Here is a 23368-nt window from a genome sequence, read left to right on the forward strand (position 1 = left end):
AGCACAAGTGGCACTTCCTTCCTTCCTTTTTTTTTTTTTTTTAAGACTTTATTTATTAAAAAAAAAAAGACTTTATTTATTTATTTGGGAGAGAGAGTGTGAATTTGTGCATTGTGGGTGGGCATAGGGAGAGAGAATCTCAAGCAGACTCCCCACTGAGTGCTGAGAGTGACCCTGGGGGTGGTGGTGGCTGTGCTCAATCTCATCACTCTGAGATCATCACCTGAAGAGAAATTAAGAGTTGGATGCTTAACTGACAGTCACCCAGGCTCTCCTAGGTGGTACTTCTTAATCAAAGTGATCAGGGTGATCTATTTGAAGTAAATTAACTATGTTCAAAAATCAGATAATGATTGGCTTGAGGTGTTAGGGATTTCACAGATTAAGAGAAAGCAAACTGGGCTATAAAAAACCTTGTTAGTGCATCTGAAAATAACCAAGGGGAGTGTTATTTGTTAGAAACCTTAGAAGAAAAAAGAGAAGTATCAGCCTGTTTTAATTTATTCCCTTTATTCTCATGTCATGTTCAAACAATTTCTGAGTTGGAATTAGTTGCCTTATGTATATCCCTGTATATATATACATATATTATGATCAATAACAGGGAGGGCCTAAGGATATAAACAACTCTAGCTCCCAAATCAGATATAAAATATCATCCATTACAAATTAACAGGGGTATCTTAGTCTGAAAGGTAGTCTTTTTTGTAAATTTGGTTAGCATGAGTCAGATTAGAAAAACCATTATTTTTGAGCATTTATGTTTGGGGGACACACACACACATCCACCCACACAGACATTCACACATCATTTCATTATTTCTTACAACTCTCAAGTATGGTTGAGATTTTACATTTGACAGTACTTCCTCTAATTAATCATATGTTAAGTGATCAACTACTATGTACCAGGCAGTATGGCAATAGTGACAGATATAAAAATGAGTAAAACCAGTCAGTCTCTAAATTCATGGGGCTTTCAGTCCAGTGGAGGCAAACAGAAGAGGATACCAAGGCACAGAGAATTGAAGAGCCACTTTATTTTCTATAATGTCAGTTATAGCTGTGGCAACTTTTTACCTCAATAATCACAGTATTCAGTATCAAGGACCATGAGAATTCTAGAAGCAATGAGCCTGAGATTGAGAATATTTCAAAAATATTATTCAACTACTTAGAAGGAACTTATTTTAGAAAAGAAACAAAAAGTATGGTCATTCTATTTTCTATTACTTATTTATTTTCTAATATTTATTTATTTAACTTCAAACAGTCTCTGCTTACTTTATATAACACAACTTATTGGCCTTGAATAAGATTGCTGTTAGAATTTGCTTCGTGGATCCAGAAACCAATCCATCACTGGTGTCTTAGTCTTGATATCAACTCATTTTATAATTGAGGAAAAGACATGTGTCTGTTCTGATGACAGTTTAGCTGAGCTGAAACTGAGTGTATGAAATACTTTATTTGGCATGGGGTGGGGGAGTCTAAATTCTTCCATAAATATCAGAACTTCTCCCAGTCTTTATAATATTAGGGAGTATTCTTATTTCCAGATGCTCTTATCCTTTACTAAGTGACATGTATTTTTTAAAAAGCTCCTTATTTTTGGGGTACCTTGAGTGGCACAGTCAGTTAAGTGTCTAACTCTTGGTTTTGGCTCAGGTTGTGAGATTGAGCCCAGTCTCAACCTGGGGCTCCATGGAGTCTGCTTAAGACTTTCTCTCCCTCTCCTTCTGCCCCTTCCCCATCCCCACTTTCTCTCTAAAATAAATAAATAAATCTTTAAAAAAAAGAACAAAAGGGGCGCCTGGGTGGCTCAGTTGGTTAAGCGGCTGCCTTCGGCTCAGGTCATGATCCCGGGGTCCTGGGATCGAGTCCCACATCGGGCTCCTTGCTCAGTGGGGAGCCTGCTTCTCTCTCTGCCTCTGCCTGCCTCTGCCTGCCTCTGCCTGCTTGTGTTCTCCCACTCTCTCTCTCTCTAACAAATGAATGGATAAAATCTTTAAAAAAAAAAAAAAAAAAAAGAACAAAAAACCAAAAAACTCCAGACTTTCTCCAAAGTTATAAAATACTAGAATGCTGGACTTTTCTTTGGAAATACAAAAATATTTTGTTTGGTTTTGGTCTTTTAATGATATTAATGAGAAAACCAGAGAGATTCTGAGGAAAGAAAGAAAATAGCACTGAAATTAATTTATTTTTATGTAATTCATATCTAGCAAAACTTACGAATAGTTGACAACATATTAAGTCTACCAGTTTCCTTCCTAGTGTAAAGATATAAAAGGAAAAAATAATTTTTGTATATTTTATCCTTTTAGAATATAAAAGACAGATGAAAGTATTAGAAATCCTAACACTTCTATTTATTTTTAATTTTTGGAATACTTGAGTTAAAAGATACTAGTCACCCCTTTGCTTCCCACTCACCATTTCCTTCACAAAGGTTTTTAAAAGAAATAAAATTTAGCTACATGATTATTAATATGGGAATTATCAGAATCTTAGTATGAGAAAGTATCCCTACAATATATTTCCAAACACAAGGTAATTATTACTAAAATGGGAAATTCTTCATTTAAAAATATCTCTAATATTAAAATATTAAAACTCTCATTTAAAAAGTCATCCATCCACTCATTCACTTAACCAGAAGCAGAATGCTTTGCAGAATAGAAATTGTACCCACACTATATGCTCTTGGACCTATCATGTGGGGCCTATCTCTGGGTAGAAGGAACTTTGTTTTAGCCACTAAGGTTTTTGAACAGAATGCCAATGTCATCCTATCACTATTTCATTCAATAGTCAAGCTTCTCAGTCAGCAACAAGAAATGGCAATGTTCCATGGTCTTAACAGGATTTGCAACTATGAATATAAGGTATTTAGTTTAAAATTTTAAAACTGTAGAGGGGCAACTGAGTGACTCACTCATTAAGCATCTGCCCATCCCTGGGATGGAGCACTGTTTTGGGCTCCCCGCTTCACGGGAAGCCTGCTTCTCCCTCTCCTGCTTTCCCTGCTTGTGTTCCCTCCCTTGCTGTGTCTCTCTTTGTCAAATAAATAAATAAAATCTTAAAAAAAAATAAAAATTTAGATCTGTGGAGATGGAAGAGATAACACAGTAGCAGAATCAAAGGGATATGGCATCTAACTGGTTGGAGTATTTTAAGCTCTATCTTTTTGTTAACTTAATCTCTAGAAGAAAACAAGACTTCCAGTTAAGAAACACTGGGAAAGGCAGGATGCTGGCAGTACAGTTTTCAGTCTCTACTCAACAAATCTATCAATAGATCAATGTGTGTGCAGTTTGATGGAAAGACAAATATTCCCCCAAGGGAAAGCAAATTGCTAGGATTCATGACTCATCTACCTTTGCAGAAAGTGTACCAAACACAGACATCCTTCTTATTAGTGAAAAGATACAGAACATCAGGGAAAAGTTATGTGATGTTATGATGTCTTCTTTTGTCCCTCTCATCATACTCACTTTTGGAGGCTTCAATCTTCTATTATTATGGACTACAACCCCTGGTACTATCTCTGTGCCACAGAATCCTGGTTTTGTACTTCTAAAATTGTGTATTTTGCTTCCATTTGATAACTGTGTTTCAAAATGAACAAATACATGAGGACTTAAAACAGTAATTCAAAAGAAAAGCTCCCTCTGACGATGGTTTTTCCCAAGAGGTAAAGCAACCTTTTGAGGAATGTCAGATTTTCACCAAATACAACTGGAAAGCCACTACTCTAACCTTGGTTGGATTCTCTGACAAGTAAGTAAGTATGCCCAGTCCTTTCTAAATACAATTAAATATACAGTAGTCCCCTCTTATCCACAGGGGATATGTTCAAGAGCCCCAGTGGATGTCTGAAATTGTGGATAGTATTGAACCTATATATACTGCCCCCCATGAATACATACCTATGATAAAGTTTAATTTATAAATTAGATTCAATAAGAGTTCAACAATTAATAAAATAGAATAATTATAACAATATATTGTAATAAAAGTTATATGATGTGGTCTCTCTCATAATATATCTTACTGTACTATACTCATCCTTCTTGTGATGATGTGAGATGATAAGATGCCTACATGATGAGACAAAGTGAGGTAAATGATGTAGGCATTGTGATGTAGTGTTAGGCTGCTCTTTACTTCTGATAATATGTTAGATAGAAGATCATCTGCTTCTGGACTTGTGGCTGACCCCAGGTAACTAAAGCCACAGAAGGTGAAACTACAGGTAAGAGGGGACTACTGTAATAACTCTTCTATTTCCTGAAATTCAAAAAGGCAAAATTCATGAAAATAGCTTTGAAATGTAAGTTTCTCTCAACAGTGTTTTTTAAAAAGATTTTACTTATTTATTTGAGAGAGAAAGAGAGAGAATGAGAGATAGCAAGCATGAGAGGGGGAAGGTCAGAGTAAGAAGCAGACCCCCCTGCTGAGTACCTGATGCTGGGGGTGTGGGGACGCGACTCAATCCTGGGACTCCAGGATCATGACCTGAGCTGCAGGCAGTTGCTCAACCTACTGAGCCACCCAGGTGCCCTCAATAGTGTTGTTGTTGCCTTTTTTTTTTTTTTCATATCAAAATATTTAGTTATATGTCCTTTCCCTTGTGTCCTAGGCCACCTTCTCTCTTTCTCTCTCTCTCTCATTCTGTGACTCTCGTTCCTTGCCTCCTAGACAGAATATACTATGGAGGTCATTGTTGTGGGCGAATATAGACTGAGAAATCACAAAAACAAAAGTTTACGTCATTTGATAAAAAAAATAATACTTTACCAAATGGAAAATTCCATGAAATGAATTGACACTCCAATTAGATGACTTACCTAAAAATAAGAGAGATAGAAGAAAGTAAGAACCTGGTGTCATACTTAATTCTTGATATACTAGATTCTAAAAAGACATGGCAACTATCTTAACAACTGATGGACAATCCAAAACAAACAGAAACTATACCAGGGCAGGAAACACCAATTCCTTCAGAAACAGTAATTAATGTTAGAAAGGAAATGGCAAGCAGGGAGTGAAAGCAATGGGGAATGGAAGTGGGATTTACTTTCAAATCACTTGATTCTTATATATATTTTTAGCAGGCCAGTTTTGAAAATGTGAACACATATGTGTATAAAGGCCATAGCTAATCGGTGGCAGTGTATGCCTACCACTTTCTCTCCCAAGACCCCTGGCTACTGTCTTAAAAAGAGACTGTCAAAGCCACAAACTCTCAAATATCTTCACCTTGTCTGACTCAAGAAAAAGGTGCCACTGTATCAAATGCTACTGTAATTTCCTCTGTTGACTTTCTTTCCCCCTTAACACTTGGATTTTTTTGGCTGTTTGCTTTTTTATTTTCCAAAGTGAACACTGATATTCATGAAAGGTGCCAGATTAACAACTGGGGGAAATTAAGAGCTTGCTCTATCAAGAGAAATGGCCCAGTGTAGTGGAGGTGATGAAAATTTCTCTGACACTGTGCTTGTCTATATACCTTAGCTCTGACCCACAGTCACCCCAGCTCTCCAGTTTTCATGGTCCATTAATGCCTCTGACTGCTCAGGTTGCTAACATGGGCAAGCAGTCTTGTTCTTGCTTTTAATGCAATCAATATTATTACTACTACTGTGAGCTCTAACTTCCTCAAACTATTTGGAAATTTATATTAGCTGTTAGTTTGCCTTAGGACAACAGGAGAATAAGTTGAACTGAAGATGAGTCTCAAATTCTTGAGTAATATTACAGGTTTCATTAAAATCTACTAATATCTTTAAATGGGAGGCAAAGTGTTGAGTGGGCAAGTTGAAACAGGCCTTACTCAATACAGTCTCTGCATTCAATCTGAATTCTCATTTAGGGACATTCAACATTTAATAGCCACACAGCTTTCATTTTTCCTTCTCCATAAGTCAATGTTATTATTCATTAGCAACTATGATGAAAGTTTGGTGGATGCTGAAGCTAAAACTATCATAAATGAGATCTGAAAATCATGTCAAAGAGAGAAAAACATCTCCTCGTATTTATATAGGTATTCCAGGTTCCTGAAAGGTCTGGGTACTTTGTAATCCTTAATCATTAATTAATCTCTTTTATGCTCAGGGATTTATGAAACCATTTTGCTTCAACTAGGCAGATACCCAACAACTATTTAGTGCTGGCATTTCCTTTCTGTGCCCAAGCAAGACAATAAACTTTTCCTATCTAGAATTTATGACAATAAGGGAAGTAAAGCTAGCAAAACACATGTTAAATATTAATGGAAAAAGGAAGTACAACACTGAATGCTAACTGACTAATAATTACTCAGTAATTATTTGGAAAGATCACAATATTAGTCTCACAATTATTCCGTCTTTGCTATTGTACTTCTTTTTGACAAAGACCAAAGTCTCTGCAGTTAGAGTAAATTTCCATCTTGAAATGTCTAGCACTTCCTGTAATTTCTAATCTCTAGACGTGTTAGAGAATTGCAGGGTACCAATGACTGTAGCAACACATGGTAACAATTAGATGAAGGGTGCCCTGGCTGCATCTCACATGGAAATCTTGGAAAATTTGAGTTTGGGAACTTTGGCTCTTTTTTTCTTTGCCATGCACAGACTTTATCAACTGAGTCCTTATGGTATTAAAACATTTGGCACTGGCTCAAGTCTATGCTATTGCTGGCAGGAGATCTAATTGGGAAGCAGGGGTGGAGTAGTTACCTTTATCAGGAAAGACTTTAACTTTATGGAAAGGTTCTTTCCTCCCCACCGCTTAAGCAGCTTTACTGAAAGACTTTATCCTAGATGTAAGAACAGAGACTATCTTCAAGAGCAGCAACAACTTATTGTAATTATGTTAGTACAAAGATTGAGAAGGTGGAAATGGAAAATGTTTTGCTAACTTAGTAGATGAGAAGGGCAACACCCTTTATATAGGTCCCATGGCCAGGTTGTGCTGGGGAAACCAAATCCAACCCCTAATCGCCAGGGAGGTCTGAGTTTCCCAAACTGCAAGAAAATTAGAACCTCACTGCCTAGAAAACTAACAATCCCATGCTACACAATAACCAGTGAGTGAGAGGCCATGAGAATCTGCTCACCAACAGATACCAACAGACTTTTATCTCAGTGGCCACCTCTTGCCAATTCCTTGTTATCACTAGATGATAATATATCTATCTTTTTAAGATTATATATCTTTTACAATGATTCCTGTCAGTCCTACATTATAATTCATAACAATGACTGTCAAAGCAATCGGCCCATTTTGCCTATACAACACTTTATCTTCCCTCCATGAAGTACTTGTCGGATTTAAAGCACTTTGAAGGTTGGCCTTCAATTGCAAAAATAGCAATACCTGTATACATTCTGGGCCAATTCTAGCCTTTTCTATGCCTTAGACACCCAACTGAAAGTAAATTTTGTCATTAACTAATTCCCTTCTTCATTATATAATGGATTTCTTACTAATTTCTAACTGGACTACTGCATCCTTTGTAATCTGGTTTCTCTCACTGTACTATCTTTTTTTTTTTTTTTTAAAGATTTTTATTTATTTGACAGAGATCACAAGTACGCAGAAAGGCAGACAAAGAGAGAGAGAGGAGAAGCATGCTCCCTGCTAAGCAGAGAGCCCGATATGGGGCTTGATCCCAGGACCCTGGGATCATGACCTGAGCCCAAGGCAGAGGCTTTAACCCATTAAGCCACCCAGCCGCTCCTGTACTATCTTTTTGAGGTGCAGGATGTATAAGCATGGATCTCCAGAATTTGATATTTCATACAAAATAGATCAGTGAACACAGTAAAAGATCATTTTTGTGGACATGCCACTAAGGCTGTGTTCTACATGGTTTTCTAGACAAATGAAAATTTTAAGCAATATGATATTCTGATCTCAGAAAATAAAAGATAAAAAGGCTAAATCTGAGAGACTCAAATCATTGACTCAATTGGTCATGGAGAGAAAAGAGGAAAGTAATAAAGGCCTTTGCAGCAGAAAATAACAGGTGATTTTTGCTCTTCTTACCTTTTCAAACATCTGACAATAGGCTAATGAATACCAAGGACACAAGAAACATACTAAGTCAGGGAAAATTAGAGGCCACAAGATGGTGTAAATCTCATATAAAAAACACCAGCTAAGGCACTGAGAGAGCCAGTAAATAAATACTGAAAGAATTATGAAGGTGACTATTGCTCAGGTTTTGAATAAAGAGTATGTAAAACAAGACCAAAGAAAAAATATTTCAAAAACCAGTTTTCTTTGCTGAGGTGGGAGAGGGAGGCATAGAGAAAGGGACAGAGATAATTACACGCTCCACCCCCAGAATGGAGCCCTATGCAGGGCTTGATCTCACATGATCTCCTCCTGAGATCATGACCTGAGCTGAAATCAAGAGTCAGATGCCTAATGGACTGAGATACCCATGTACCCCCCAAAATCTGTTTTTTTAAAAAAAATCCCTCATAATACATATTAGAGATAGCTCAATTTTAAGAGTTTGCAAGGATTTAGTAATCCAAAAGCTCAAGACAATGCATCATGGTCTATCTATCAAGAATGCTTGCTTACTTTGACTGAGATGGTACAATTATTATTGGTTATCTGATTGAATACAGACTCAGGACCATTTGTTCTTAGCTTTAATTTCTTAACTAAAGCAGCAAACTCTAGGAGTCACTATGCCGAGGGCTGAGTGCATCCCAAGCTGGATTTTCTTGGGAAGAGAAGATGTAAGATAAACAAGCTGGATTTTCATCATTCCAAAGCTGAGTTTAATAATACAGAAAGGGTAAAGCTAAAAGTCTGGGATTTGAATGATAGAATTCATGATTATATAGAGAAAATATATTTTTTTTAAAGGAGCCTTTAGGGCATAAAATTACAGATGATCACCTTATGAAAAGAGGTGAAAGGTGGGACTCAAATTTATCCCTCTATGGGCAGTAATGATGATAATGGGGAAGGAGGAAAGCAGTGTATTAGTTAAGTACATAACAGTGCCAATAACAAAGAAATTTAGGGATTATTTAAGAAATGACTTATACAATGAAAACAACTCAAAGACAACAAAAACAAAATTAAATGTTTTTGGCATTCAATGGCAATCAATTTAGTAAATGGTTATTTAGTAAATGGTTATTTTTCTAGGATTTGCTTTATTACACCATACACATATTTCCTAATCCAGTGGCTATTAAATTTTAGATTTCACAAGAATTCTCAGGGTTGTTTATTAATATGCATATTCTTTAGCCACATTTGATCATGGATTTATATTTATTTGGTCTAAGGTGGGGCCTTGGAACTTACATTTTTAATAAGCATCCAAGGGAATTCTTAAACACATACAGTGGGGATAGAGAGGCCCCACTGTGAGATTCTGTCCTAATCTGAGCACTCTAGCCTCCCAGGTTCAATTTCTCCAAGACAGCCTATTTCTTAGTAACGGTAGTCAAGCAATCTTCTGGAGTTCACACTCATAATAAGTCAAAAATACAAAGTGAGCTATCTGAGAAAGCAAATTATCACCAGCAGGATTTCACTTTTAACAATGCAAGGTGTTATTAGCTATACAAATACAGGAAAGAAAAGGAGGTGCCTTGGTTTTAACTCCACTTCCCTGAATATGATGATGGTTTGGTATTATGAATGAGTTCATTTTTCTGTTCATGAGAGCTGAACTTTTATGGGTTTTCCATTTACAAATGCTGACTTCTGGGACTCTCTTCTGCAATCCCATGACAGCCTTGCAGAACCAGCCTTGATTTCCCAAATTGCAAGAAAATTAGAACCTAACTACTTAGAAAATAACTGCACAAAATCCAATATGGAATGGGTAGGAGGATATGAGAAGCTGTTTGCCACAAGACATCAATAATTCTTGCCTCTACTTCCTCAGAGGCTGGATCTTTCCCACCAGCACCACTGGGAGAATCTCAGACAAGCTCAGAGCCAGAATTCTTCTTGACGACATGTTCCTCTTCTTTTTAACCTCCATATCCTATTTTTTGTATATTATTGTCACAAACCTCTTGTCCTCAGATCTCAAGTCCCAGCCTCTCTTTCTGCTGCAGCTTTCTTGGATTTATGATATCCTGCTGACTACTCTGATCTGGTATTAGAGGATGTTAAACTTGTGTCTTGCTTCTGACTTTATGACTGATCACACTACCCTCTCAAAAATCACCTGTGACTATATTCAATGGGCTTTCTTAATCCTCTGTCTCTCCCTAGTATGCTTTTGGGTGATCTCATCATGCCTTTCCTCCTGTTGGTTCTCCCCCCGCTGGTTTCAGTAACAACACAGTTCTCTTATGGGCACAGTGAGTATTTGATCTGCTTGGTATCAGTCCTTCCAACTCAGCACAACAGAAAATGAAAGATTTGTTTAGCCACAATATACACAATGTTGCTGAGCCCAAGGCGCTTCAGTTCAACTTAAAATTTCCCTGCCTGATTTCATGCAAACCAATGTTAATCTACAGGAGCTGGACTTTACTTGGGGCTTAGGCTTTCAAAGAATATGTAAGGAAAAAAAAATCAAGTTTTGTTCAAAATTACCTTGAAAATCTCCTAGGAAGGTCCCATGCTAGAAGACAAAATACCTTAGTAGGTATAACCCAGGTGGCCTTTTCCTCCAGCACTGGTACAGATTACTGTCTTTGGTTGAATACAAGGATGCTTATGAGTACAAAAGCTGGCTTTTGTACAACAGGATACATGTTGTACAAAACAGCCCACTGACCAAGGTGAGATGCTTACTCTGAGAGGGAACGTGGAACAGACATAGGCTGAGGAAAATCAACACACATCCCCTAACTCAGGTTCACTCCTAGTTATGGATTCATTGAATACAACCAGAATAGACTTGTCTGCACAATGCAAATTATGATTCCTTCTCTTTTTATATTCATTTGATGGGCAGGTGTAGTTGAATTCAGGCAAATTTAGTGTTTATATGATACAACTCTACCAGACAACTTGAGTGCTGTTGTTCAATCAATATACAGATGCCTATACTCTTGACTTCTAGTGCCGCAAGGATAAACAAAGGATTGAGGCAGACATAATATCAAGCATGATGATCCACCTGAGAGAAATGAACATTTTTCTTACAAAAATTCTCTGAGTACATAAAATCAAAGAAACTTGTGATGTAGTGGAAAAAGTACTATATATGGTGTCAAGAGACCAGGATGCCAGTCCCAATTCTGACACATATTAGTTAAGTGAACTGGGCCAGTGTTTTTACCTCTCTAATGGGTACATGTACTAACTGCTTTGAGGTTTACAAGAAAAACAGCATGTGAAATCATGTGCCGTAGTCACTGATACTGGTAGGCACTTGCTGTAGGTTTGTTTGCTGTCGGCCAGTAAACTGAAGCTGAGAGACAAATTAGCCATATAAGGAAGAAAACTACCAGCACTGACAGTAGAAGGCACATAATAGGTGCTATGAAGTAAGTTAAGAGAGACATCAAGTTGATTTGATTAAGCCAGTATATAATTTTCTTGTTCTAATATTCTTTTATTTTCTCCACATGGTCATTGGTACAAAGTCCACTTATGGCTTCATAAACATTGGCTTAAAACAAAAGTGCTTCTAATCAGATTTGGCAAGAAAAGGAGAGAAACATAGGGTGAGGTAAGTGTGAGGCTAGTGCTGAATAACAGGGATGGCAGTGCCTCAGTACATGAGTCACACAGACATCGAGCGGTACATAGCTAGAGATAATTTGCAGGTAAATGCTGCACTAGCCATTACGTCATCTCTCCTCTGCCCTTTCTTCATCAATCACGTTGCCTAGAATCTGATGCAATCCAGCAAGAATGTCTGATTTACAGACAGCAAGAGAGCCTCAGAACACACACATACTCATCAGAGAAAGCAGTATGAACCCAAACTGAAGTTTCTGGAATTTCTCTTTGTTTAAATTGCCCTTTAGAGGGGAAGTCTTATGGGTGGGATATGTAACTACTGATTATGTTCTCTATCTAAAGGTTTAAAGGACTAGGCTTTATCATTTTGAACGAGTTACGAGTTACGCTAGCTCTGCGGGCCCCTTCTACATCTACCCAATTAGATGATCTTCAAGGTCCCTCTCAGTTGTGCAATTTCATCATTAAAAATTCAGGCCAATTACACAGATACAGTGGACAGATAAACATCTAGTTGTACAAGGCAGACACAAAATCTTATTTGTTCTCAGTTATACAGATCATTCAAGTTTTTGGCTACTGCTGTCCCAACTCTGCATGATGAGGGTGTGAAGCTCTGTATGAATCTTGTGAAAGCAGGGAAAAAGTGGCAGGTAGGAACTGGTACTTCTAGAAAATGTGAATGTTCATACCTGAGATTATAGGGACATTCTATCATACAAGCTTAAAAGCAAATGCTCATGGGGATATAATATAGTAACACTTATTTTCAGTAGCGGCAATGGTTCAAAAAACAAGGAGTTGCAAGGGATGCAAAAAAAAGAAAGAAGGGGTAGAGGAAGAGCACCCCAATCTCCAAATAATTCGTAACTTAAGAGGGATGCCGTAAACCAAATTCAGGGCCAGTCAGTTCATGATTTATCCAAGAGATAGCAACTTGAGAATTCACATAACACCAGTTCCATAGGAAGGAGGAAGTCAGTCATTAGAGACGAATACAGAGCAAAGAGGAGGTGGTCAGCCTCCAGCAAGCCTGACCCATTATAATGCTTTCCACTGTTATGGCAACACATTTTTTCAAAGCTGACTAATGCAAACAAACACTCAAGAGACCTGTCACCGGAAGATTCGCAATGGAATGTCCAGAGAAGGGTGTTTGCAGCAAATTTGGGACTGGGGGAGAACAGATAAGCCCAGTGGGGATGAAAACCAAATACATTGTGGTGCTTCTCTTACAACCATCACTGTGTGGGGTCCCCACCTTGCATGCTGAGTGGCAGGGGGCAGTTTCACCCCACAGCACCTGGAGCAGCATTCAACAAGGGTTCCAGCCCTTTAATTGTTCAGCCAAATGATTTATAAAGCTTGGCAGCAAAGACAAGATAGACTGGTTTACATTCAAAGGATTCAACTTGCAGGTATTCTGAAAATCTTGGCTACATCTTTAATGAGCACTGTTCTCCTTGGGAAGGGAGACAATAGAAAGGGAGAAGATGTGACCTGCCTGACAAGAAAACGGGACCCAGCTAGATGGAACATGTTTCCCCACTCTTTCCCCACTATCATTTACCAAGGCTTTGGTTGACCTCCTTCTTTCTTACTAAAAGCAATCAGACAAGTACATTCTATTCTTTCTTTACCTAGAAGTGTAAAATCCCAGAATCATTAACATATTCTCATACACTGGACTCAGTTGGTTTGTTCTGATTGTTTACTGGTGATTTAATCTTTTGATCAATTAGGGTAGGAATTAGCCAACTTTTCTCCTAGAGAATATAGTAGATATTTTGTGGACTATATCCTTCCTTTCTTCTTCTCTTTTCTCTTTCTTTCTTTTCCTTCTTTCCTTCCTTCCTCTCTCTCTTTCCCTCTCTTTCTTTCTGACTATATGGTTTCTGTTGCAGCTACTCAACTCTATCATTACAGCACAGAAGTAGCTATAGTTTTTATGTGAAAAAAATAAGCATAGCTGTGTTGCAATAAAACTTTATGAAAATAGGTGAAGAGTTGGATTTGGCCTGCATAATTTGCTGATTGTTGAACTACTATGTATCCAAATAGCTGAAAGGTGATAAAATAAAAAGGTACTACCAAATTTATCACCACTTAAAACAACTTATTTATTAAAAGATTTTATTTATTTATTTGTCAGAAAGAGAGCACAAGCAGGGGGAGCAGCAGACAGAGGGAGAAGCAGACCCCCTGCTAAGCAAGGAGCCTGATGCAGGACTTGATCTCAGGACCCTGGGATTAAGGCCTGAGCTAAAAGCAGAGGCCTAACCAACTGAGACACCTGCATGCCCATTTAAAACAATTTAAGTCTAAGCCTCAATTCTGGGAGGAGAACTAGCCAATAAAACAACTAAACTTCCTTAATAGGTACAATAAGAATCCATTTTTAGAATGTGTGTGTGAGTGGGATGCCTGGGTAGCTCAGTGGGTTGAGGCCTCTGCCTTCGGCTCAGGTCATGATCCCAGGGTCCTGGGATCGAGCCCCGCATTGGGCCCTCTGCTCGGCAGGGAGCCTGCTTCCTCCTCTCTCTCTCTGCCTGCCTGCCTACTTGTGATCTGTCAAATAAATAAATAAAATCTTTAAAAAAAAAAAAAAGAATGTGTGTGTGAGTACTTATGTGTATGTAAAATACACGGTGATTCAAAAGAAACTGAACACTTAAAAAAAAATCTAACACTCAGTAACTAGATTATTTTATAAAAAATGTAGTTTGCACTAAATTTATCAAGTTACCCTTACAGGTGTCTTGCCATAGGGCAACTCCAGGCTTTGACTACAGGTTTTGACTAGTTACTAGTTGACTAGTTACTGAGAAATGTATTTCTGAAAGGGTTCAATTCTGTTTTAACCAGCCTATTATTTGTGTACACATTATAAAATACTTCAAATGATAAACACTAAATTATAACCAATGGTTATTCCTGGAGTATGGCGCAGGGGGTGTTAGAAGTTTCACTTTCAGCCATGTTCTTTGAATTTTTTACAAGCATATATTACTTTGTGAATAAAGAGGTGTTTTGTTTTTCTGTCGTAAAGAAGTGTTATAGGTAGGCAATCTGTGGTACTGCAATTTAGAACTATGTCTTGACTTGAATCATCTACTGAGGCTTTCTGTAACTCCCTTCTAAATACAGCATTCCTTGCTTTCAAACTTTCACCTGCTTTTATTTTCTTCCAATTCTCTTTTCCCCTCTGTTGACTCAGCCTAGCAGCAGTCACACATATTCTTAGATTTACAGCTCACATTCACTCACCAGGAGATGCCAATAAATATCTTATGAAGTTCCTAACCTAGTAGGAGGGACAGATAATAAACCAGAAAAACATAAATACACAAGTTATTTTCATATTGTGGTAAATTCTCTGAGGGGCAGGGTAATGAGTAAAGCCCAACTGAGAAAGTTACATTTAGGTACAGACCTCAAGGATAAGAAGGAGGCAGTCTTGTGAATTAAATTCTAGGCTAAGTTTAAAGTTATCTGGTCTTGACGCTTAGTGTTTTCATATCCTGGTTACACATTAAAATTAATTGGGGGTGGGTGCCTGGGTGGGTCAGTGGGTTAAAGCCTCTGCCTTTGGCTCAGGTCATGATCTCAAGGTCCTGGGATAGAGCCCCATATCAGGCTCTCTGCTCAGCGGGGAGCCTGCTTTCCCCCCACCCCCGCCTGCCTCTTTGCCTACTTGTGATCTCTGTCAAATAAATATATAAAATCTTAAAAAAAAAAAAAAGTAATTGGGGCACTTCAAAAAATACTGATGCCTGGGCCCAGCTAGGAGCCAGTAACTCTCTGAAGGTGGAGTCTGGTATTGATTGCTTTTCTTTTTCTTTTTTTCTTTTCTTCCTTCCTACCTGCCTACCTTCCTTTTTTAAAAGCCAGGACTGAGAACTACTGTTCTAGAGTCTAGACACTTCTATACCAGCATAAACAGAGTCCTTCGGAGATTAGAGGGATGCAACTATCGTGAACCCAAACTATAAAGTTTCAGAATGTGTGGGGCTTTTTGGTTTTAATCTAGCAGGATTAACTGAATGTATTGTTTGGTGAGGTGATGAAGCCCTGGGGTTTCTCCCCTTACTGCTGAGCAAGACACCACAGAAACACACAGATCCTTTAATTGGGACCTTTTGCCTGAGCCTCTGGCAAATTGTAAAGCAAATGAACCATCAAGTGTCAGACTTCTTTGATGTATTTAGCAAAGGGCTCACTGAAAAGGCTAGGCCCTGAGCTCCTCCCTGACCAGCTAACAGATTCAAACCTGGCTGAACCACATAAGTTCCCATGGTAGATTTAGCTTATATGGTATTGTAAGGGTATACATGTTCTCATATTTATATGCCTCCATCCACCCAATTCTAAATAAAATTGGTAATAGATGATAAGGAAAGTAAGGGTCATTAGAATTGTTGATAATCTTCTAAATAACTTTAGGCAGTTGTTGAAATTTCTTTTCAACCATCCATCCATTCATCCACCTACCCATCCATCCATCCATCCATCCATCCATCATACACCTACCAATGTACACATACTCTGTACCTCCCATTGTGGTACATGGGATATATATGCCTCCCATTCCAATGGGAGAGAAACACAAGTAAGAATCATGTTAGAATGTGACATGTGCTATGAGACAGTGTTCCCATCCTTCCTATTATCTCTGTACCTTGCAGAGGTATCTCTTCTACTGTGTAGAGCTCATTTCACTTTCTATGATTTGCTTCAATATGTTTTTCAACTAAAGCTCCCTAAAACACAAGGACTATCTAAGTCTTTATCTTCAATACCAAATACAATTCATGGCATAAAGTAAGCATTCCACACCTGTAAACGGAATCAAATAACAGATACTTATGAGAGATGTAGATATAGAGTGGAAGAAGGCCTGTGGGAGTCAGGGAAGGCTTCGAAGAGGAGTGATATCTGGGATGAACCAAAGGATGAACCAAAAATCTGGTAGAGGTTTCCTCTGGGTGTGTGTTTGGATTTTGTTCCACGGCAGTGGAGAACTACTCTTGAGTTTCTAAGGTGAAGGGAAAGACAATCTGATAGAATCAGATTTGGGCCTAAGAATAACCTCTCTGGAAGCATTATGGGAAGTGCAATGGGAGGGTGGGAAAGCAGCAAGTCTGGGGGCAGGGAAGGTCGATAGGGAGGCTGCGATACTGCACTGTTGGCAAAGATGGATCCAGAGCAATTCAAGGCTGTTGACTTAACTGACAGGATGTAGGGGGCTGGACTTCATGGCATGTGTTTTCCATACTCATCTCACTTCTGAGTTCATCTATTTCTCTTTTGGTCAGATGCCCTCCTTTACTATTGCTGTGAGAGAAATTACTTTGTCCTGTCCTATCATATATATTGTTGAGATAACCTAAATCTTCTGTGAAACCAAGTGGAGACATATCTATCTGTCTGTCTGTCTATCTATCTATCTACCTATCTATTTATCCTAATTAATTAGATACAGTGGTCCAGAGGGAGAGAGAAGTTTGGGCTTCCTACAAGGATGACAGGAGAACGGTGGGGTCATTCATTAGCCAAAGTGTGGACTAGGGCAGAAGAGGGGTGGTTTGGGAGAAGAAAATGAGTTTCATTTGGGCATTCAAGAGGAACTGGTCAGAAATCAGTCAGAAATATTGGCTAGTGCTCAGAAAGTGTGAGACACAGGTTTGAGAAATGGCAGTATTTACATCACTACTAAAGCCAGTGGTGTACTATTAGGCTAACTGTTAGAAAACAAAATAAAACAAAAAAGGCAAAAACAAAAACAAAAACCCAAACCTCCCGGATTTGCAGCATTTACTGATATCTGTGGCATAATTACTCCTACCTTGGTCAATTTCAAGCTACCAACCTGACGGTCAATGAACAAAGAATTGAGAAGAGATGTGCATTACATGTCCTTAGGAGCTGACTCCAACATACCAGTGGCTAAGGCCAAGAACAAACAAAATTATCTGATAAAACGAAGAGCAAGAGAGCTGGGAATAAAACTCTGGGAAGTACGGATATTTAAGAGATGGAGAGAAGATAAGTCAGGAGAGGGGTTTTAGCAAAAGTAGTCACAGAATTAGAGAGCAAAAGGAGTTAGAGAAGGTAAGGAAGAAAAAATTCAAGATGGACAGAGTGATCTATAGCGTTAAATGCTGTTGAAAGGAGAAGATAATTGAAGGGAGAGAAAGAGTACACTGGGTATATCTATGAGGATGTTGGTCATGACCTCTGTGGTGGGAGCCCAAGCTTGAGCTGAAGAATAAATGAGATACAGACAGGGAGGAGATCCTACTGGAGGAAGGGAAGGACAAATACAGGGAAGGGGCTAGAGGACAAACTGGGTATGAGGAGGTGGAAGAAATTTAAGGGAGCTTTCTCCTTTTCCCCATTCTTATTTTTTTAGATTAGCATATAATGTATTATTTGTTTTAGGGGTACAGGTCTGTGATTCATAGTCTTACAGAACATATGGCACTCACCACGACACATACCCTCCCTGTCTATCATCCAACCTCCCCATCCTCCACACACCCCTCCCATCCAGCTACCCTCAGTTTGTTTCCTGAGATTAAAAGCCTCCTATGGTTTGTCTCCCTCTCTAGTTTCATCTTGTTTCATTTTTCCTTCTCTTCCCCTATGACTCTCTGCCTTATTTCTTAAATTCCACATATCAGTGAGATCATACGATAATTGTCTTTTTCTGATTGACTTATTTCACTTAGCATAATACCCTCTAGTTCCATTCACATCATTGTAAAGGGCAAGTTTTCATTTTCTGATGGCTGCATAATATTTGTAATGTCTCACTGTATATATACACCACATCTTCTTTATCCATTCATCTGTTGATGGACATTTGGGCTCTTTCCATAGTTTGGCTATTGTGGACATGGCTGCTATAAACAATGGGGGGCAGGTGCCCCTCTGGATCACTACAGTTTTATCTTTGGGGTAAATATCCAGTAGTGCAATTGCTGAGTCTAGGGTAGCTCTATTTTCAACTTTCTAAGAAACCTCCATACTATTTGCCAGAGTGGTTACCCAGCTTGTAGCCACTTTCCCACCAATAGCAAAGGAGGGCTCCCCATTCTCCACATCCTTACCAATATCTGTCGTTTCCTGATTTGTTAATTTTAGCCACTCTGACTGGTGTGAAGTGGTATCTCATTGTGGTTTTGATTTGTATTTCCCTAATGCCAAGTGATGTTGAGCACTTTTTCATGTGTCTGTTGGCCATTTGGACGTCTTCTTTGCAGAAATGTCTGTTTATGTCTTCTGCCCATTTCTTGATTGTATTATTTTTCTTTGGCGCATTCTTGTTAAGATGGAAAAGCGAACATGTTTTTATATGAGTGAAGGAGATGGTAGAGAGAAAAGGGGAGGCTGAAGATACATGGGAGAGAGGGTCAACCTGAAGATGTCTATCCTAGAGTAAATCAGAAATCATGGTTAAGAATATAGATTATAGATGAAGTGGAGTCACCTTGGGTTGAAGAAGGAACTCTCTTTTCTTTGGAAATGGGATATGAAGGGATTATTAGGAAAATTACTAGCTTTGAGTTTAATCTCTCTTTCAATAGCCCAAAGAAATCTCAAAAAGTTATGTGATCAAAAGGTATTTAGGAGATAAGAGGAATATGAAGATGATCAAAGGTCTATACAAGCTATAAAAGAACTAAGCTCTTTAAAAATATGAATAGGCTGCATTTTTCTCTTAGAAAAGTGGTGCCACCCACAAATCCTACTTCCCATGGTAACTATGTTAAGCAAATGTCTACTCCAAAAATTGCACATTTTTTGGATAAATATATCCAAAGATTTTTATAAAATATGATATATCTATATAGATAGATAGATCTCCTCTTTTCCATTCATAAAATATGTTGGTACACATGCATTTAAACACATGAAAAATGGATGAAAACTTATCTAGCTTAGTGAAGATGTTTTCAGTAGGCTACCCTTTAATTACAAAACATCACAAGAAAATACTTTCAGATCCTAAATCTAGGCAAGATTTATCTTTTACAAAAGTGTATTATTTTATGGAGCTAAGTATAATTTTTTAGATAGTAACAGATCCTGCTTATATTAAATACTCTTGGAACGATCCAAAATGTTATTCCCAAATCTTAAAAGACAGCATGCACTTCTGCAACAGACAGAAAAAATACTCTGAGTAATATAGTAACGATTCTGAGTATATATAACATTAACTGGTTTCAATTCTATAATCTAGCAAGAGCCTGGAATGACTCTTGTGAAAAATTTTATTTGACTTGATTTTGACTCAATGTGGAAAGCCTGAGCCCACTTTTTCAAACTGATTTTCTTCAGGACACATTATATTTAATTTACATTTTAATAAAGTTTATGTAATAAGAAGGTGCCTTATGAGTTAGGTTGCCAGATAATGGCATTCCAAGGGTTATTAAAACTCTGTTACCTCATAGTATTCTTATTTTATCTTTTCATAAATATTCTCCAATTTCATAGCTGTGCAGAAAGTTTTTAACTATTAACAAATCTATATTTCACTTTAGAAGAGTTATCAGTAGGATTACTGAAATATTCTTCTTTTGCGGAGCACCCTGTTATTTCCTTGCTGCTTAGGCCCCCTTCACCCTCTCCCCTCTCCCCTCTTCCCTCAACCTACTGTAAGAATTACTGGGGAGCTGGGTTCTGGCAATTTTGAAAAAGTTCCCTAGATATTCTGATATGTAGCTAAGATTGAGAAACATTCAGGTATGAAAAAGAACAATGAATGGACTTGGAAGACTTAAACTCAAAACTTGCATTTGTCACTTCAAAGTAACGTGGGCTTCAAGTTCTCAATATACTTGTGAGGATTAAATAAGAGAACATGTAATATCACTTCATATATTTTTAAGGATGGGAATATTTCTTGGAAAAGTTATTATATTCCTAAATTTATTCCTAAATATCTCACTGGGGACTTTCATTGACTGCTCTAAGCCTTTGGAGAGAAATACGCAAGTACGTATCACAATTTACAAATACGTGGATCAGCCATTTGAAATGGTCATACTTGTTTCTAATGAGAATATCCTCTCCTTAAATAAGTAATGGTCTGCTTATTTGTACAAGAATATTCTGCTGCAAAACTAGGGAGTATATTAACTGCTTTATTGAGTGTTAACATGGGGTGAATGATTTCTTGGTTTTGCATCTGAAAAGCTCTTTTAATTTTCCTTTGCCCTTATGGGAACTCATAGACCAAAGTACTTGTGTCTCTTGCTGTTTGGAGATATTTCTTGAGTACTCTTTTATTTCCTTGTTTCTCTGCCCTTTATTTTTAGCCACTGTTTAAGCTCTTGTAGGGAAGGCACATGCTTTATACTTTTTCCAACTCCCCTCTACTTATAGAAGGAGTCAACATGTAATTAACTTTTTGGATAAAAATATGAAGGGACATGTGCTTGTTCCTATTCCCCTTCTTCATGGAATTACAGAAAGATAGTATCTTTTACAAACATGGATACATGTTTGTATTTTTTTTTTCCTCACTTTTTTGTTTTTTTCTCCCTTTGGGCATCTGATGGGAAACGGATTTTCAACTCTGGCTGTATATCAGAATTACACCAGGAAGTGCTGGAAAAATACTGATGCCAGGACATCACTCCCAAAAATCTGATTTAATTGGTTTTAAGGGGAACATAAGCAATGGTATTTTTAAAAGCCTCACCAATAATTCTAATTGCAGCCAGGACTAAAAATCTGTTGGTGCACATAACAGGTTTTCAATGCTGATTTGAATTTGTATATATTGATTTGAATTTGAGAGGACGTGTGATTGGGATTAGGGGGTTGAACACTCCCTGCTCACTTAAAAAATTTTTTTTTTATTTGAGTATGGTTGATACACAATGTTGTATCAGTTTCAGGTATACAACAGAGTGGTTCAATTTTTCTATATGGTATATTACGCTTACAAGTGTAGCTATCATCTGTTACCATATGAGGCTATTATAACATTACTGACTATATTCCCTATTCTCTGTCTTTTATTCCCAGACTTATTCATTCAATAACTGGAGGCTATATCTCCTACTTTCCTTCACCCATTTTGCTTATTCCTTCCCGTGTTTACTTTGTTATCTCTTCGGATCTTAGCAAGTGCCTATAAGCTCTCATATTAAGTTTGGTGGGATGGTAACTGGGTGGGTAAATGAATCAATGTTAAGTTCTCTAATATACCATGGTTCAGCTGTGGTTGCTAATTCAAATTCTGATATGGAAATACAATGTCTATATCTGTTTTTGCCTTTCTCTTCTCTCTTGACCAACTTACTCACTTTACAGTGGAAATGCCATTAATGCATTTCGTTCATCACTGTGCATCTAAGTGCTTAAAGCAGTATCTGGTATGTAATAGCTGCTTGGAAAAATATTACTTCAATATATTTCTTTCCCTCTCACATCCAAACATATAAATACAAATACAGAGTTGCAAAAATAATCGTTTTATGAGATTTTAAGATTCAGCCTTACTATTACACCCAGAAATAAACCACTGGTATTACTGCTCTCATTGGATATGATTGACTCTTTCGCTAGTAAGTAGGTGCCAAGTACTTGAGAACTACTCCAGTTTCTTTATTCACCTGGAATCAAAAGACTGACTAAGTATAGTAATGAGTTTCAGTAAAACTAGTCTGAATAAGTAAAAGCTTGTTATTTCTACTTTCCTTTCTATCACATTAATACCTAACTTTTAATATTAACACATCAATAACATACCACCATATTAAAACATGGTTTACCTTACTCTTTGTACCTTAAATGTTCTTCTGCAGGAAAAGAAGGAGACTAAATTGATGAATATTTCTTAAAAACTACTTTGAGTTGTTAAGAAACTCATTTCTATCATTTAAGGATTTTTTTTCTAAAGACAGGGCAACTTGCAAGAGCGGTGAAATGCAGGAACAGGAGGATTAGGAGAACAGGGTCACAAGGAACGGAGTCAAGAGCTGGAGTCAACTGGTGAAACTGGCCAAAACAGGTGTTGTGGTACTGGGGCTCCAGAAAAATGGGGGAGAGGTACAGTAAATGAGTTATTAGACAGGAAGAGATGGTCTTCTATCTGGGGGATCTTCCTGTTTCCTCCTTTGGGTGCCCTTCCCACCCCTAGTTTGTTACCCAGAATCCCAGTCATGTGGGCTGGAGTCCCTGAGAACCCAGAGCAGAACTAGGAAATGGAGCACATACGGCAGAAGTCACAACACCTGGCTCTTAATTTCCAGAGACTCACTTTGGACTTTGTGAGTTTTGGAGTCATAAATCTCACTTAAATTTATAGTTCATTTATCTCCAAGATAATAATAATATTCCCTTCATACAGTTATTGTAAGATCCAAATAAGAAAACATTTATGAAAGTGTTCTATGTAGTGTGAATCACTAGCTAAACATTAAGCTAGTTTTCTCTGATTTTAGACTGATTTGTTGAGGAAAAAAAAATCCTAATTTTTCCTTTGTAATCCATAAGAAAATGTACCTGCTCTGTATAAACACAGCTACACCACACTTCTAACAATTCCATATAGATATTTAGAAACACAGAGAGTTCCCAATTACTTGATACTCTGAAACAAGTTTTAATAGAAATCAAGATAGAAGCCAGGAGAATGAAGGCCCCGGACAGAATTAGGACCAAGGCACAA

At 37.8% G+C, this 23368-nt stretch overlaps 2 protein-coding genes across 5 annotated transcripts in view; one reads left to right on the forward strand and one right to left on the reverse strand.

Annotated features, from left to right (window-relative positions):
- The window catches only part of CMSS1 (cms1 ribosomal small subunit homolog), a 382853-nt gene that overhangs the window by 174290 nt on the left and 185195 nt on the right, over positions 1-23368 (reverse strand). Inside the window, exons 2-3 of one of the 2 annotated variants that reach the window (XM_032351108.1) lie at positions 4804-4853; positions 3498-3611 (exon numbers count right to left, since the gene is read on the reverse strand). The exons of the other annotated variant lie outside the window; for it this stretch is intronic. Of the exons in view, the coding sequence (XP_032206999.1) occupies positions 3498-3611; positions 4804-4853 (164 nt within the window). The remainder of the gene's footprint in view (positions 1-3497; positions 3612-4803; positions 4854-23368) is intronic. 2 annotated transcript variants of the gene reach the window in all.
- Positions 1-23368, forward strand: part of FILIP1L (filamin A interacting protein 1 like) — a 302790-nt gene that overhangs the window by 104529 nt on the left and 174893 nt on the right. Inside the window, exon 1 of one of the 3 annotated variants that reach the window (XM_032351068.1) lies at positions 4240-4258. The exons of the other annotated variants lie outside the window; for them this stretch is intronic. The gene's annotated coding sequence lies outside the window, so the exon portion shown is untranslated. Of the gene's footprint in view, positions 1-4239; positions 4259-23368 lie in introns of those variants that run through there. 3 annotated transcript variants of the gene reach the window in all.

The sequence above is a fragment of the Mustela erminea genome, chromosome 1, assembly GCF_009829155.1.
Source record: "Mustela erminea isolate mMusErm1 chromosome 1, mMusErm1.Pri, whole genome shotgun sequence".
Taxonomy (NCBI): domain Eukaryota; kingdom Metazoa; phylum Chordata; class Mammalia; order Carnivora; family Mustelidae; genus Mustela; species Mustela erminea.